This window comes from Agelaius phoeniceus, chromosome 1 (assembly GCF_051311805.1).
Source record: "Agelaius phoeniceus isolate bAgePho1 chromosome 1, bAgePho1.hap1, whole genome shotgun sequence".
Lineage (NCBI taxonomy): Eukaryota > Metazoa > Chordata > Aves > Passeriformes > Icteridae > Agelaius > Agelaius phoeniceus.
The window spans coordinates 103,760,009-103,775,303 of record NC_135265.1 but is presented as its reverse complement, the minus strand read 5'-3'; the positions used below and the strand labels follow the sequence as shown (position 1 = coordinate 103,775,303).

At 41.0% G+C, this 15,295-nt stretch overlaps 1 protein-coding gene across 2 annotated transcripts in view; it reads left to right on the top strand.

Moving 5' to 3' along the window:
• The window catches only part of ARHGAP28 (Rho GTPase activating protein 28), a 72,671-nt gene that overhangs the window by 36,488 nt on the left and 20,888 nt on the right, over positions 1-15,295 (top strand). For both annotated transcript variants that reach the window (XM_077184326.1, XM_054640556.2), the window contains exons 2-4: positions 4,652-4,851; positions 9,369-9,586; positions 15,120-15,207. In XM_077184326.1, coding sequence (XP_077040441.1) covers positions 4,652-4,851; positions 9,369-9,586; positions 15,120-15,207 — 506 coding nt within the window. The remainder of the gene's footprint in view (positions 1-4,651; positions 4,852-9,368; positions 9,587-15,119; positions 15,208-15,295) is intronic.

Sequence of the window (15,295 nt, the reverse complement as noted above, 5' to 3'; positions counted from 1 at the left end):
AGAACAGTTCTTAATAACAAGGAATAAATGTTTTTCCCTGTGAATGCAAGCTACTATCCCCTTTTTTAGATATGGGAAAAGCTGAACAGGTAGTTATCCTGATAGAATTATTGCAGTGTGAAAGGATGGATCTTCATCCTACAGTGACCTGGGCAATTTGATTGCTTCACCTTTCCCATTCTTATAAATGTGACTAATTGTGGTGAAGCAGGTTCAGGACCCACTGAATGAAATGAAGGATAACAGCCCACAAGAATAAGATGTCCTCTCCCTCTGTGTAAACAACAATCAAGTGCTGTTTTAACTACAAGATGGCTTTATTGCTCCCATTTGTTTTATGGATTCTTCACCATCCATTACTCAACTAAACTCAAAATACAAGGCTGGCTTTATCATTACTGAGCCTGTGAGCAATCATTAAGTGTCACTGAGCCAGCTCTTTGTGTGGTTTTACAAACCTTTATTTTGAGAATAGGGTGGGAACAGCTTATTGGATCTGGCTTGGTTATCCCAAAATTGATAGGTGGTATCAGAGCCTGAACACACTACTGCAGTACATATGCAAGATAAAATATAGGGTCAGGAGGCCTGTTTAGCTGATGCATTTCATCAGTGTTATAAATATACACCAGGCCAAAACCAAAGTCAAACACAGCTGAATTAGCTTTCTAGTGCCCCATGGAAATACCCTCCTTCCCTGCAATAGTTTTTCCATGGAAAGCTTTCTAAATTATATCATATTTCTCCTTCCTGACACTCTTTAACTCTTTCTTCTGCAAGTATCCAGTAATAGACAAGTTCTTTGATAACAGTAGTTTTTTTCCCTTCTTTTTCTTTTCTTTCTCAGTGTTTTATGTGGCTTTTCTTTTTTATTTTATTCCATCCTGAAAAACATTTCAGCTCATTCAGTGGAGTTGCTATAATTTTTGCTCAGTGCTTTTAGTTTCATACTCCTCTCCCAACTTTTTCCATCGAGGAAGCCAGGATCTGAGATCCCTCCCGTGTTTAATTTAATCAGCATTTCAGATTAGCTCACTACCACCCATGTGTGTGAGGGAACAAAAGAAACTTAGCATGAACTTTGTGACTGCTGCTTGCTTAACAGGACTGGTTTACCACTTTCCTGTAGGAGCAGCAGAATCAGCTTAGTGAAAACTTTTTATTGTTCTGAACTTCTCTTGAGACACTGAGAAAAAAAGACCAAAACAAAGGATGGCTTGAGGGTGAAAAAGGTGTCATGAACAGAGGTTGTCTGCTGCAGGGGTTCCCAGGTAACAGGCAACCTGGGCTTCTTTAGCTATTTCTGAGACAGGCAGATTGCTGAGTCAGTGCTCTTACAGTGTCCTTCAAGAATTAATTAAAAGCAGTGAAGAATATGCTTTGCTTCCTCAGTAGGATTTTTTTTTTTTCCTGAAACTGTTTTGAGCAGCTTTGGCTGGAGGAAATGGGAGACAACTGCCATTATCACATAAAGGCAAGACCACTTCCTCCAGGACAAAAGTCACAGGTATATGGGTCAAAACAGCAGCTGGAAGAAAGCTGGAAGTCTTTCAAACACATGAGCTTTAATTAGGCAGACTCAGAATAACTGGAGAAGGTTTGTACCAGACCACCTGGAAGCAAGCTTCAGATGTTTACCAATAAGGATAAAGCACCTCTGCTTAACCTTTCTTGTTACCAGAATTTTACACAGCTTGATTTAATCTGGGTTGAGATAACAAGCCTCAAATATGGAGTTCTCAGGAACTTTATTCAGCTGATTTTCCAAATAAGCTCCACTTGTAATATTGTTGTAAATGCACATTAATTACACAGGAACCGTAGACGTATTTGGCAAAGCTGGTTGCCACAGCAGTTGTTGCTGTTTTACGTGGTCTATTTCAGCAGTTAGCTTTCTGGTATGGTAATATTACAAAATAAGCACACCCACTGTGGGGAGAAAAGCAGCAACCCACTAAGCCTCTTTCTTCCTAATATGGTGAAATAAAAAGCCTTGGTCCAAGCCAGCTGAAGTGCTGATGGAGCCAAAGCCCAAGGATCAGTGTGGTGTGGCGCCTGAAGAGCACAAAGGTCGTGGTCAAGATTCACACTGGGAGGGCAGGAAATGTTTAAATTCCCTGAGCATGACTAAATGATGGGAGCCAGTGATGCTATCAGTGGTGCCCTCTTCTCATCCCAGCTCGTGTTTGATTCCAGAATGGTGAGAGCGTTCATTCCTGCAGTTGCTGGCTCAGGAGCTCTGGGCTGTGCTATATAGCATGTGTAGGGACCTACTTTCCACAAAGGTTTATATTAAGCAGGGACATGAATTTCTCAGTGAGAAGCAGTGTTGGGGTCTCAGGCCCCAAGCTGAAGAGGAGGCTGGTGAGGGACAAGCTGTGGCAGGAGGACAGACAGCCCTTGGTGTCTCCTCTGCTTGCACAATGTCCAGTGAACGGAGGCCCCAAACACCACTGGAGTTCAGGCAGCTTTGCCTTTTTCCTTATTTGTGTTCACTGTCACCTTTTAAACAAATGAGCTCAGGTTTTCACAGCAACAAGCAATGGGTTGGTGGGTGCTGTTTGCCCCATCCCACCTAGCTCCCAGCTGAAGAACTCCCACATTCTCAGGAGTTCTGCTTCTGCTGGTTAAAACCACTGCTCAGGGATGCTTGGTACAGTATTAACTCATCATATTTAAGTCCAGTGATCCTTGCATTTTTCTTACTTGCTAATGTGAGGATGAGACATAGATGAATCCACAAAAGAAAGGGAAATCCATACAAAAACCTCAGAGGCCAACATGTCCAGATGCACAATTCCAGTGATTGTAATTTATCAGGTACCCCAGCCATGTGAGGCTTTGGGAATAAAAGCCAACTGAAACTCACATCTCCCCAGAGGGAGAGCTACAATGAAAGCATTTTAACCACACTTGTGTCACAAATTCCTCTCGCATTTGGCGACTGTGGCTTGTTCTAATTAAAACAATAACAGTTTCAGCGCTGTGTTTTAAAGCAAACAAACTGTTTATGAGGGGAGGAACGGAGAGAAACACTGAAGACAGCACTTCTCTTTCCAGAGAACGTGTCTCCACCACCACATAGCGTGTTCTCTCCTGCTGCAATGTTGTCACCCATCAGAAAGCTTTGCTTCCCAGCTTTGCTTCCAAGAGCACAGGGGCTGATTTGGCAGATGAATCATCCAAATTACACCTGTGAGTGTTCAAAAAGAGGCAAAGGCCTGAGCTTTGCCTTTTATAAAGCCTGATCATGTCCAAAGCTGGGTTTGTTGTGCTCTGTTGTTCCCATCACAGCTCCCCAGCCTGGAGCTCAGATCTAGCCCAGAAGGACCTGCCCAGATAAAGTGGAGAGGCCCTGCAAGCCCCAGGGAAGCATCCAGCCCTTCACTGGCAGGGAAGGATGAAGCAGAGGCAGCAGTGCAGTGAGGGAGAAGCATGCTCAGTCAGCTTTATGAAATAATACATTGTTCATACATCCATTAGGAAAACTTTGATAAGGAGGAAAACACTGAAAAGGAAATATCTTTTTTTCTAGTGGAGTAAAAGTGATGCCTGTGGTTTTAAACAAAGTTGTTTTGGCAGGATCATGCCGTACAGAGGAGGAAGAGAAAGGGAAACTGCATTTGAATTAATTCAGATAAGTGAAGGTCAGAAGACCTTAGGTCAGAATTTTCCATTAATTCCTATGGTCTAGCTCTCTGCCAAAATTGTGTTACCTCCTAACTCCTTTGTACAAATATTGTTGTGGTTATTACTACTGATTGCTGTATCTACTGCAATTACACATACAAAAGCTGTTTACAGTATTGCAGCCATAATAATGCAAAAGAACAAAGTCAGACAATTTTCATGGTGGGTGTTACATGAGATTTCGAATGAATTTGTATCTCTCTTCAGCTGCAAGTACTTACAGTGGGGAAAAGACAAGAACAAAAGAGCAAGGAGCAAACTTTGTTTTAATTCAATCCCTGTATTAAATCTTGACTTGAAACTTGATTTTTGGTGAATCATAATTTTTTTGAACCTCTGATCAAAACCTTTCTTTGACATAGAATATACTACTTTAATTCAAAGTCAAATTTTATTTGAAATTTTTTTAACTTAAGAAAAAAATCCCAAATCTTTTTTAAAGGATTTTCAAATAAAAAGTAATTATTTTTCAAAATTGAAATCTTTCAAGTTTTTTTTTCTTTTTTGGAGTGAAGATGAGTTTGTAGAATATTTCAGTGTTCTCAATTCTCATTATTTTTCCCCAGAGAAGTTTTCACTGAGGCATTTCAGCCCGTAAGCAAAACAGGAAGAGATAGAAAGAGAAACTGAGGCAAAAAGAAGTGAAAATAGTTTTCCAGTGTCTCTTTAGATGGATACCAGTATTGGAAATAGAAATTGCGTTTCCTGAGTTCCCCCTAGACTGGAAAATACTGAAGGACATTAAAGAGATAAATTATCAGATGCAAAATACATGTCCAGCCATTATTGTTGTGAGCAGTGGAGATCATGACAATTACCAGGACTGTGTACTTGGCCTCTGAAATCTTGTCCCTACTTCCTGGTACAGCCACAGGTCAAGCACTGGTTGCCTGCTCCATTTGCATGGCACAAGTTAGCGTGATAGAAAGATGATTTTCTTTTTATGGCTTTCTCTTTTCAGAAAGTCTTTCTCTCGTTGTCGAAGAATTAACAGGATGCTTTCCAACGAGTCAGTGCCTCCTGCCTTCAGTCGCTCCAATTCTCAGGCCTCCATGGACAGCACTTCCATGGAGGACTTCTGGTGTGAAGTAGAGAGCATCAAGGAGAGCAGAGAAGATGGATCTGAAGAAGCAATGCTCTTGGAGTTCAAACCTGCTGATGGTGAGCACATGAACACCATTTGTTCCTCATTCCCTGGCTTTGCCTCCTCTCTAAAGAGCCATGGCCTGATCTCCTTCCTCGCGTCACTCAGTCTGAGCAGAAGTACTAGTCTGGGTCTATAATCATTGTAGCTCCTCTTATGAACATCACAGTTAACCACTGGCAAGAAACAAGAATTGTCTGGTTTAGGCACTGAAGCCACTAATTAACTTCTGAAGTAAGTTTTGTTGCATTGATTTTATTTGTGCTTTGGGAAGACAGATACAGTGTAATTCAGAAAAGAGAGGCACTCAATGAAAACTAAATTTACAGCATTAAATAGATTAAACCAAAACATTTAAAGTAGCAAAATGTTAATTTAGTGTGCTATAATTTCAAACTTTCTGGCTTTTCATAGGATATGATTCAGAAATAATTAAAGTCTTGAAGCAGTTTTTGGGTAGATTTAGTATTCTCCTATCAGGAATTTGATATCTGCCTGTTTCTCTGAGATTGCCCAATTAAGATATCGTTCAAGGAAAGTTTAGAGGTAAGTCTGAATGTAGGGATGCCTACATTGTTCAGGCTCCCCACTTGACCAAATTCATTCATCACTTATACAACATGTCCTGAAGGTATTACTGCCTCATTCTGTTACCTTAATGTTTTCCCCTCTCGTTAGGCACTCTGTTTGGAAAAACATGCAGTATGTGATAGCTTGTTGCAATGCACCTTTGTGTTAGAGGATTTGATAACATCTAGAAAAGTGGTTCTCATTTTTTTTTTTCCAGTTAGGACCCCCCTCACAAATGTATTAGATTGTGTAACACAAAATACCAGGTGTTACTATACAATGAAACCAAATTTCTTCTGAGGTCGTGACCTGCTGATAACTGCTGCTACCCTTCTGTGGCTCCTGGCCCCTGGTCTGGTAACTGCTGATGTAGGGATAGATTTTGAAATGATGGCATGCTCTTTCCATACAATCATTAACACGAGTCATGATGTATTTTCCTACCTTGACGTGCAATGGGATGTCATTAATTCTGCTACCAGGAAGAATGGTGGAAAGTACTGCTTTATTAAGCAATCAAATATGCAACCAGTCATGGTAAGTAACCCATGCAGAGGTATCTAGCTCCAACCATGTGCTGTTTCCATGGGAAACACCTCTCATTCACTAGTTTCTGGCTGGGCTCTCCTGGAAGAAAAAGGAGAAGACCACCAGAAATCTTGGTCTGCTGTGAGGGTTATGATCAGTCAGCCTAAATCCAGTGTTCTGCACTCCTCTCCTTTTTGTTGGGAAAACTCCTGTCTGGTCATACTCTTCAGCTTGGAGACTCCATAAGGAGATTGTGAGCCTCTTGGTGCCTCCTCCATGCAATTGTCAGCACGAACTAGCAGGTGTCCTTGACTCGTCTGCAGTCAGGGGAATGACACAAATCTGTCAGCTGCCAAGTTGGATAACTTAATAGGACAAGGCAATACAAGATCTTACTTTCCAGAAACTTTTCCATCAGTTTCATCAGTGCTGAACTACATCTTCTCAACTGCCTGAACTCTGCTGCAGTCCCATGTTATCCTTTGTCTGAGTACACCTCATTAAATCACATTGATTTTTTCCCCTTTGCCCTGAATTAAAAATGAGACTGCAAGTCAAAATGCAATACATCTCCACACTTCATTTACCTTCATATTGTTGTCTTAAACACATATATATATGTATTGCCTACACCCACACGCAATCAGGCAGTGCTTGTCCTAGTTATTAACATCAGGAATATATTCAGTCTGGGATTATAAATCTTGGAAATAACAGTGAGTTCTATTAAGGTCCTAATAGGATAATACTCCTTGCCAGTGATCAAAACACTAAAAATCAATGTGGAAACCCTCAGGGCAAAATAAAAGTAAATATTAATTTCAGATGTCTTTGAGAGGAGGAGATGAAGATCCTTAAGAAGGAGGCCAAGGGGTGATAGAAGCCAGGCAGGCATGACTGTCAGAACCTCAATGTGATTTGCCAGACATCATGTGCAAAGGGCAGACAACAGCATACTTATTCTGTTGATGTTAGCAAATATAGTCAAAAAAGAACAGAAGATCATGACAAGTGACACAAGTGATGAAAATGGGGAGGAGAAAGTCATGGTGTATTTAAGATGCCCATGCTGTGCAGAATTGCTTTACAACTTTTGTTACAAGGCTTGAATGCTGGGAGTTATTTAAGGTTATATCTCTGGGCTGTTTCAGGTTATCTCTGAGATTCAAAGCAAGACATACATCTTTCCTAGCAAACTCTATGAGAAAAAGAGAACTACTCTCTCAATTATCTGTCTTCTGGTGCTGCAGAATCAAACACAGTATCAAGACCATGCTCTATTAGTAGCTAAAACTATAAAAATAATGCTTTCTTAAACCACATGGGGGGGGGGATTAACCTTAATTTAATACTAATGTGTCATAAAATTTTGAGCATTTTTTAATGCAATAATTTCTTCTCTTCAATACTTTTACTCCTCTGATTGCTGTCATTATGTGTAAGTCTATTGTTTGTGTGTGGTTGGAACAGGAAAAGGGAAAAGCCAGAGAAAACACATCACAGGGTGACTCGTAAGCAGGCAGAATTTAATGTCTGCCCTGATATTTTTCATAGCAAGTTTGATTACAAGCTCAATTCTTGGAAAGAATATGTCAGGACAAAAGCCAGAATTAATGTAATTTAAAAGCTGAAACATGGACAGATGTGGCTCCAACAGCAGCGCACGAGAAAGAGAAGACACCTTCTTAGAAAGAAGAGTGAAAATGGCAGAAGAGTCACTGGTTCAAAGCTTACAGAGAAGGCAAAGGAACAGTCTCCATCCTGTCTGTGGATACAGAAAGGATAAGAGCAGAGACAAGCTATTTCATGGGATACAGGGCTGGTCACATCCCTGGCTAACACAGAGCAGGGGTTTAGAAGCAGCTATTTTTGTAGTGCTTTGTAAAGAGGCAGGGCAGTTAACAATGGAGTCAGTGATGGCACATGCATAAGATGCTTTTGCTTGTCCCTACAGCCCAGTCCTGTAATTTTCTCTTTTGTGTATGTAACTGCCAAAGTGCAGCAAACTGGTGTCCATCAATCAGCCTGCATTCTGATGTCAAGAAGAGGCAATAAAGGGAGAGTGGAAATACCAACCTGCCATTAAGACTGGTGCTGGGACAAGAACAATAAGTGCATTGACGAGTTGTTTTATAGAACGTGCTGCAAATTAATCCATTTCCTGTTTGACATGTTTATTTGTAGTACCTCTTCTTCAGTCAGGGCTGGAATGAAATTACTGTCTTGTGTCAAGCAGCTTACTGCTGAGCTAGGATTGCTCACAAAACTGAAATGAAGGTCCTCAAAATCTCCTACGTGAAGAGAGATTTTAAAATACTATGACCATTTATTTTAAAAAGAACACAAACCAAAAGGCAGTAAGAGCAAAGTTTAAAATTACTGAATGATTCAGAGAAGGTAGACTGGGACCTTTCCACAGCCAGATAGTGACAAGGCACAATTATTTCAGGTAACAGGTAGCAAGCTGAAAACCTATATTGTCTTCACATGGACAGGTTTTGGTAGTGAGAGGACTGCAGGTGTGGCTCTGTGAGAAGATGCCAGAAGCATCTGCCATGTCCAACAGAGCCAGGATAGAATACAATTCTTCCCACAATGCATACCCTCACTATGGAACCAATTGCAGTATTGAACCAGTTGGGAAGCAGGTATTGAACAAAGAAAGTATTAAAATTGAGATCCCAAAAAACACTGGGGTGTACAGTGCTAATGAGTCTTTAATAATTAGAAGTTAGAGTGATACCTGGCATGCCAGGATGGCTATTTCTGCATCTTCCTTCCTTACAGGACCTCTTAGACACTTACCCCTTCCTGACCCTTGTTCTTTAGTGAGCAGCCCTGGTTCTTAATAATTTTATTCAAAACAAGCAATTGGACTAGGTGGACATCAGCCTTCTCTCAGTGTGGCTTCTTCACTAGCTACCAGCCAACCTTCTGGAATCTGGAATTGCACCAATAGAGTGCAAATCCATTGTTCTGTTGTATACATACCTCCGGTATTTCTGTTTATTTGAATTGGAATACTGATTTTACTTCCATCAGCCAAATGGCTTTCTCCAATACACCATGCTACAAATGGTGAGTATGGCATAAATGGGAACTGAGGAGATTTATGCTTTTGAATTACAAGTTAGTTTTTAGGACCCTTGCTTTGTCAGCCTGGTTACTCTGCTGCCTTCTTCACATGCATATGCTGATGAAACGCCTCTTCTGTTCTCCTCATAAGCCTCTCTTGTGCAGACACTGACAAACTGAACATTTTTCGAAGACAATATGTTTACAAACCTAACTTAACTTGCACTTGTGGCCTAAGAAAGGTTGGAATTAGAGTATTCTCAAGGTAAAGGCTGTGGTAGCAGTCCATCATGCCAACTCTTTTCCTTCAGCCCCCTCTCATTCCTCGCCAGGCTTATTAACATGCTGTCTTCCTCCACAGAAGGGGAACTGGAGGCGGAATGGCTGCAGGACGTAGGTTTATCCACGTTGATCTCAGGAGCTGAAGAGGAGGATGGCCAAGCCCTGCTGTCCACTCTGACCAGAACTCAAGCTGCTGCTGTACAGAAGAGGTACAACACCTATACTCAGACCCTGAGGAAGAAGAACAAGCACACAGTCCGGGATGTGCGAGACATCTTTGGCACCAGTGACTCTTCTGTAAGTGTCCCCATGCATGCCTTTGGTCCTAATTTTTATGCACCAAAGTTTGTGCCAGACAGAAACTCTTTCCTGCTGACAATGCACAGACAGTCATTAGCAGTTTCTGACCATAAGACCAGACTTTTAATGCTGGATACAGTATATTTGAGAGGAAAGGAAGAAACCAAATGCAGTGGGACAGTTTTGTAACTAACCTGTAACATAAAGTATCTGTTGCCAGCCTTCCTCCTGCAGCTTCATGTCAAGACTAACATTTACTCCTTTATTTTTTGGAAATTGGTGAGTTACTCTTGGCAGCTATTCAAATTTTTGATGGCTTCTGGGGACACTTGATATTTACTCAGCAGTCTCAGTGGTGAAGTAAAACTTGTCTAATGAAGCAACTGGGGTTAAAATATGCATAAGCAATTAAACACCTGCCATCACAATTGTAACTTGTACACTGGCAGTTACATTTCACTTACACAGCAAACAAAAACCTATTAGCTTCATTTGCTTCATGGCTTCAGAAATCAGCAGTACCTCTGGAGGCTTCATCCACTTTTCCCTGGGGATAGCTCTGAACGCACCAGTTCCTGTCAGTACATGTTTTGGTTCAGGTGAATGTAGTCAGCTGTGTGAGTTTAGTCCACTGCTCAAAGCAACACTCATGATTTTATGTTTATCACTCATGATGTCTTAAATGGGAGTCACCAATAAGATCACAAGCTTTGAAATTAATATTAAAATTGTTGCCATTTTAAAACTCCCAGAAACTATTTTTCATTATGGCATTGCTTTGTCCTTTCCTGTTTGTTCTACCATCTCCTCAAGGCTTGATATCCTGGATTATTAAAAAAAAAAAAAATTGGGAACAAAAATTGTAGCTGCGTAGTTATGTTAAAATTACAAAGATATAATGTCCAGATGTTTAAACTTTTTGTTTCCAAATTTCATATCTGGATTCTTTTGAACCTCTTGCACATATCCCACTAATACATCCAGAAGCATCCAGTAGTTTCCTGTGGGCAGACATTCTTTAATGAGAGATATCAGGCATGTTTGCATGAACATTAAAAAGCTACTGGTACTTCTACTTAGATTAGCTCACTTCCCTGATTCAAGTATCTGTAAACCATAAGGTGTTTAATTTTTTTTACAAAAGCTTGAGTTTCCTAATTAATTTAAGTCAGCCAAATAAGTATGGTACATTTCCTCTCAGATGGCCACATTATTGATTTATTTTTGACCTGCTTATTTTCTCCTTCTAACTTGATAAAGTTTCTCACTTGCAAAAGGAATTTGGATGCTCAGAGCAGCTGCCCTTCAAATCAGTGTTTTACCTCCTCCAAAAGTCAGTTTGCTTACTGGTTCTGCATTGTGAAATCTAAAAGATAAGATCAAATAAGTAATTAAGTCTTCTAATTTCTTCTTCCCACAAAAATATGCAGTTCTGCAGGTGCTGACCTAGATGTTAAACCCAGATGCCCAAACACAACTGGAGAGCATGCTATCACCTCCCTCCAACAGACTGTGAAACGTTTTAGTTCTAAAAGCCTACAAGGCCCTAACACTCTAATTTTCCTATTCACCAGTGCTCCTATCTCTGCTGCTTGTTATGGGATTTAGAAACTCTGTACTAATTATCAGCCCTTCAGGGATAAACACACTTCAGGAGGGCTTGTGTCCCTGACCTAAGGGTTTCCCAAGTAGTTTTTTTAAGGGGTGTCAGCAGTCCCTGGAGCTTTGCTGCCTCTTTGGGCATGGCCCTACCACTTCCAGAGAACCTTTGTGATTTATCAGTTTGGGGAAGAGAAGCACATTGAAAACAACCCAGCCAAAAGAAAAGAGTGGCAGGAGATGGGGACAAGCAAATCTTTTCTGCACAGCTGGGGAAGAGAGGCTGCTTGAAATGACATGCAGTTCTGCTTTCCCATCCTGCCTTTTAGTTGGGAAGGGCAGAAGTAAACAGAACATGCTGCAAATAGCAAATCAGATCTAATTGTTTCACTTAACTCTATAATCCTCCCCATTAGGAGAATGGATTTACACCTCTTCCCAACAACCTAAGAATCACAAGAGCCCAGAGGGATGGGTCACAGGATGGATTACTCTCTTCCTTGGCTAATGATGAGAGAAAAGGGGATTAGCTCACTAGGGTCACCTGAGATGAGATTTAGGGGACCACTAAAGAGGCATAAATTAGTTGTCATCTGGAGTGGGGGAAGAAAAAGATAGATTTGCTCTAGTTTTTTCCTCTCTGTTCTGAAAAAACCCTGCCTGCTCGATGTTTTGCTACTACTGCCTAGTGGCCAGGCTCTGCATGGGTCAGCACAGAACAAAAGTTGCTTTTCCAGTCAAGTTGCTTTTCCAGGGTTCATGCCCTCATGGCAGGAGTGTCCCCTCAACAGACAGAATAGACTGAAATAAAAGGAAATGCAGCTATTCCTTTTCTTGTTTTGGTAGCTTTGGGGATTTTTTTGTTTTCTTCTGCTGCCTGTCCTGGAAAGGAGCCTAGGGGCAAAATGCTACCCCTGTGGTACCACAATGCTACCCCTGTGGTATAAAAAACACCACCCCTGTGGTTACAAAAGCCACTCCTTGGCAAGTAGAGCAGCCTGTCCCAGCTGAGGTGCTTTTGCTCTGCTTCAGACAGGTCCACAGCCAGAAGACTCGACTGACAGCCACACTACTGAGTTTTAAATTGCATGGTTTATTAATCACAGTGGCCTGATTTTCCTTACTGCTGGTACCCTGCTGCTTCCATCAGAAGCGTTCGGCTCTGCTACTGCTCAGAGCTTAGAAAAATCAACAGCAGAATACAAATGGGGGACACACATAGATTCATTCTGTTATTGGACAGAGGAGATGAAGCACTGTGCTCATTAACAGCCCAACCCTGTACGTTGTAATTAACTAAAACTCCTGAAGACTTTCTACAAGCATTTTACTTCATCAATGCATGACAAAATCATGTCCTAGTTAAAGAAAAATCACTTACTAACCCAGAGCTATTTGCATGAAAAGGTGTTTGTGGTGGCAGTGCTTGGAAATATGAATATATTCAAAGCATGGGCAAATTGTATCCTGGTCAGAGCTATAAGGTTATCCTCCTTTGCCTTTGTTTCCTTTAGCTTCAGGGCTGAATATAAAATTTGGTCTCTTTGGTGCTCCAATGATTTGGTTTTACATCTCTACAATGAGTATAGCTACTAAAGAACTGTCTGCCTACGTCATCTCCATCCTGTCCTTGCTCTTCTGATTTCATCTTCCCATTGGAAATTCCTGTGTATGTTGTAGCAGTAAACAGTGGGCTCATTTTTAGTGTGTCTAATGAATCACTTTCAGTCAAAATCAGGATATGGGAAGCCTCACCTTTGCTGAAGCCCCAGGCAAATGAATAAAGCTGTCCCAGTTTATTTAAGGACACAGTTTGACTCTTGGTCTTTCACATTCATTGGGGAAAGGTCTTCAAATTTCTTTAATTTTCTTTTACCCTACAGAAATAATCTGGATCTTTAAATTCATACATTAAAAAGGTTTTATTCCCAGTCTTTCTAACATTAAAAAAAAGTAAGGGCGGGGGGGGGGAAGGAAGACATTTTAACAAAAGAGACAGATTTGGTTTCATTATAGACTCTCACTGTGGAGGCTGGGAAATGGGGCTGAGAATATGACATTTTCAGGTACCCCAGGTATTGTGCACAGTTCAGATTATGCAGTTCCCCAGGCTAGGGTTGCCTGCTGCCAGCCCTGCTGGGTGCCAGGCAGAGTATGCAGTCCACTCCATCTTCCATATCTCTGTCTGCCAGCTCTGCCCTGCTTATCAGAACCAGGATACTGAAGGTGCTTCATGACTCGTTTCACCCATGTAACAAAGCTGGAAGTGGGTTTTTCTTCATGAACTTGATTTACCATAAATCTATTCTGAGTATTGTTCACAGGGTCCGACATTTTGAGCACTGAAAATAGATGAGCCAGTTGCTAATATTTACCATTAATTTTTCCATCTGGATCTTAAGCAGAAGCATATCTGCTTCTATGGTTGATTTTCCCAAATTGCTGAGACAAGTATAGCAATCCTCTCCACATCTATACTCCCACCTGAAATTTATGGTGCTTTTTTTATGTCCTGAAGCTTTTTGTGTTAAAATGTTGTGGGATTTTATCATAAAAGTATCCAGCTCTCTTTTTTAAAAAATCTATGGTCCTTACAGTCTTCTGGCAAAGGAAGCCCATGTGACTCAGATCCTGTTTGCTATCAAGTTCACAAGCCATTGAATGGACTTTCTCAGGAGAGATTTTATTCTTGTTACATTTGACTTTGTTACCCAAATAGCTAAAGGATAAGATTGGATAAAACAACTGAAATCTTATTTCAGGCTTCCAATTAGAAGAGCTTTCTGTCATTTAAATATCTGACATTTTTTGACAGCCTGAACACTTCTCCCACACATTGACTACAACTGGGGAAAACAGAATTTTTGCCCTGAGGCATTGCTACTTGTTGATAAACAGCTGACTTAGCAATTTAAAGAGCAATTAAAAGAGCTGCTATTAAGGGCTCATGGGGGCCTACAGCTACAGGTTCAGCTGGAAAACTGGGTCTGTTCCATCAGGCTCAGGGTATGTGAGACAGCAGGTTTGAGAAGGGCTGGGTGCTTCCCACAAGGACACAAATAACAGCAGAAAAAATGTACACATTGTAGTTCCTTTCACTGAGTAAGCTTCAGAGCAGTTTTATAATTCCTGACCTTGTTTTTGTTTGTTGGTTTTGGTTTTTTTTTTTACTCAAGAATGAATAGTTGAGCTGTTATTACCTATGGAACACAAACACTCAGATTTGTCTTTATGAGCCACAAAACTGCTGAGGACAAGGCCAAAACTCCACTGCTAAGAAGAGGTGACACTGCTTGAAAATCACCCTCTGGGCTGCCGAGCCACCTCTCAGCAGTGCAGAATGGTTTCTGGAGTGGAAAGAAATGAATTTGAATACAGAAAATGTTTCTTTTTTCCCTCAAGTTGTTTGTTGCAATTCACTGATGAAAGTATTAGTGCATAACCTGTGGGAGGACATCCATCCTTTAATAGCTTTCTGGTGCCCAAATCACAAGAGGTAGCAGACTAACTGATTTCTGACAGGTCCCTGGGAAGAGCAGGTATTCAACTTGTGCCAGAGAGTCTTCAAAAAGATTTGTGGCCAAAATTATTAAAGCCAGGATGAATTACAATTTGAGGAGGACCTTTCAGTTAGCCTAATTCTGTACAGCAATTTACTTAGCTAATTTCAGTCATTTTATAGGACAGGACTCATTAGGTACAGCAAGCTGCAGTATTACTGACCTCCCCACGGTCCAAATCTATGCAGTCTGGGGAAGATTGATTCTCAGGCTTGGCTTTGAAATATATGCTCTGAAGAATCACAACAGATTGTTTAATCTTGTCAAGAGAGTGTATGCTGAGAATGATACACCTTTGCTTGAACTGTAGCAGTTTCTGTCCGTAGACGTTTGCCTTCACTGCAGTCTGATCATTTTTCCTTGCCTATCAGCCCACATTTGAGACAGTTCCAGTGTCACCAGTATCTTCTAATGGTATCCAGCTTCCTGGGCAGAAGCCAGTTTGGAAATCAGTTAGCTGTGAGTATGACAACATGTAACCAGTGTTCACTTCCTCTTGGTAAAATGACAGACAGAAAGACCCTTTTATGGTTCAGAGGTCCGTCCC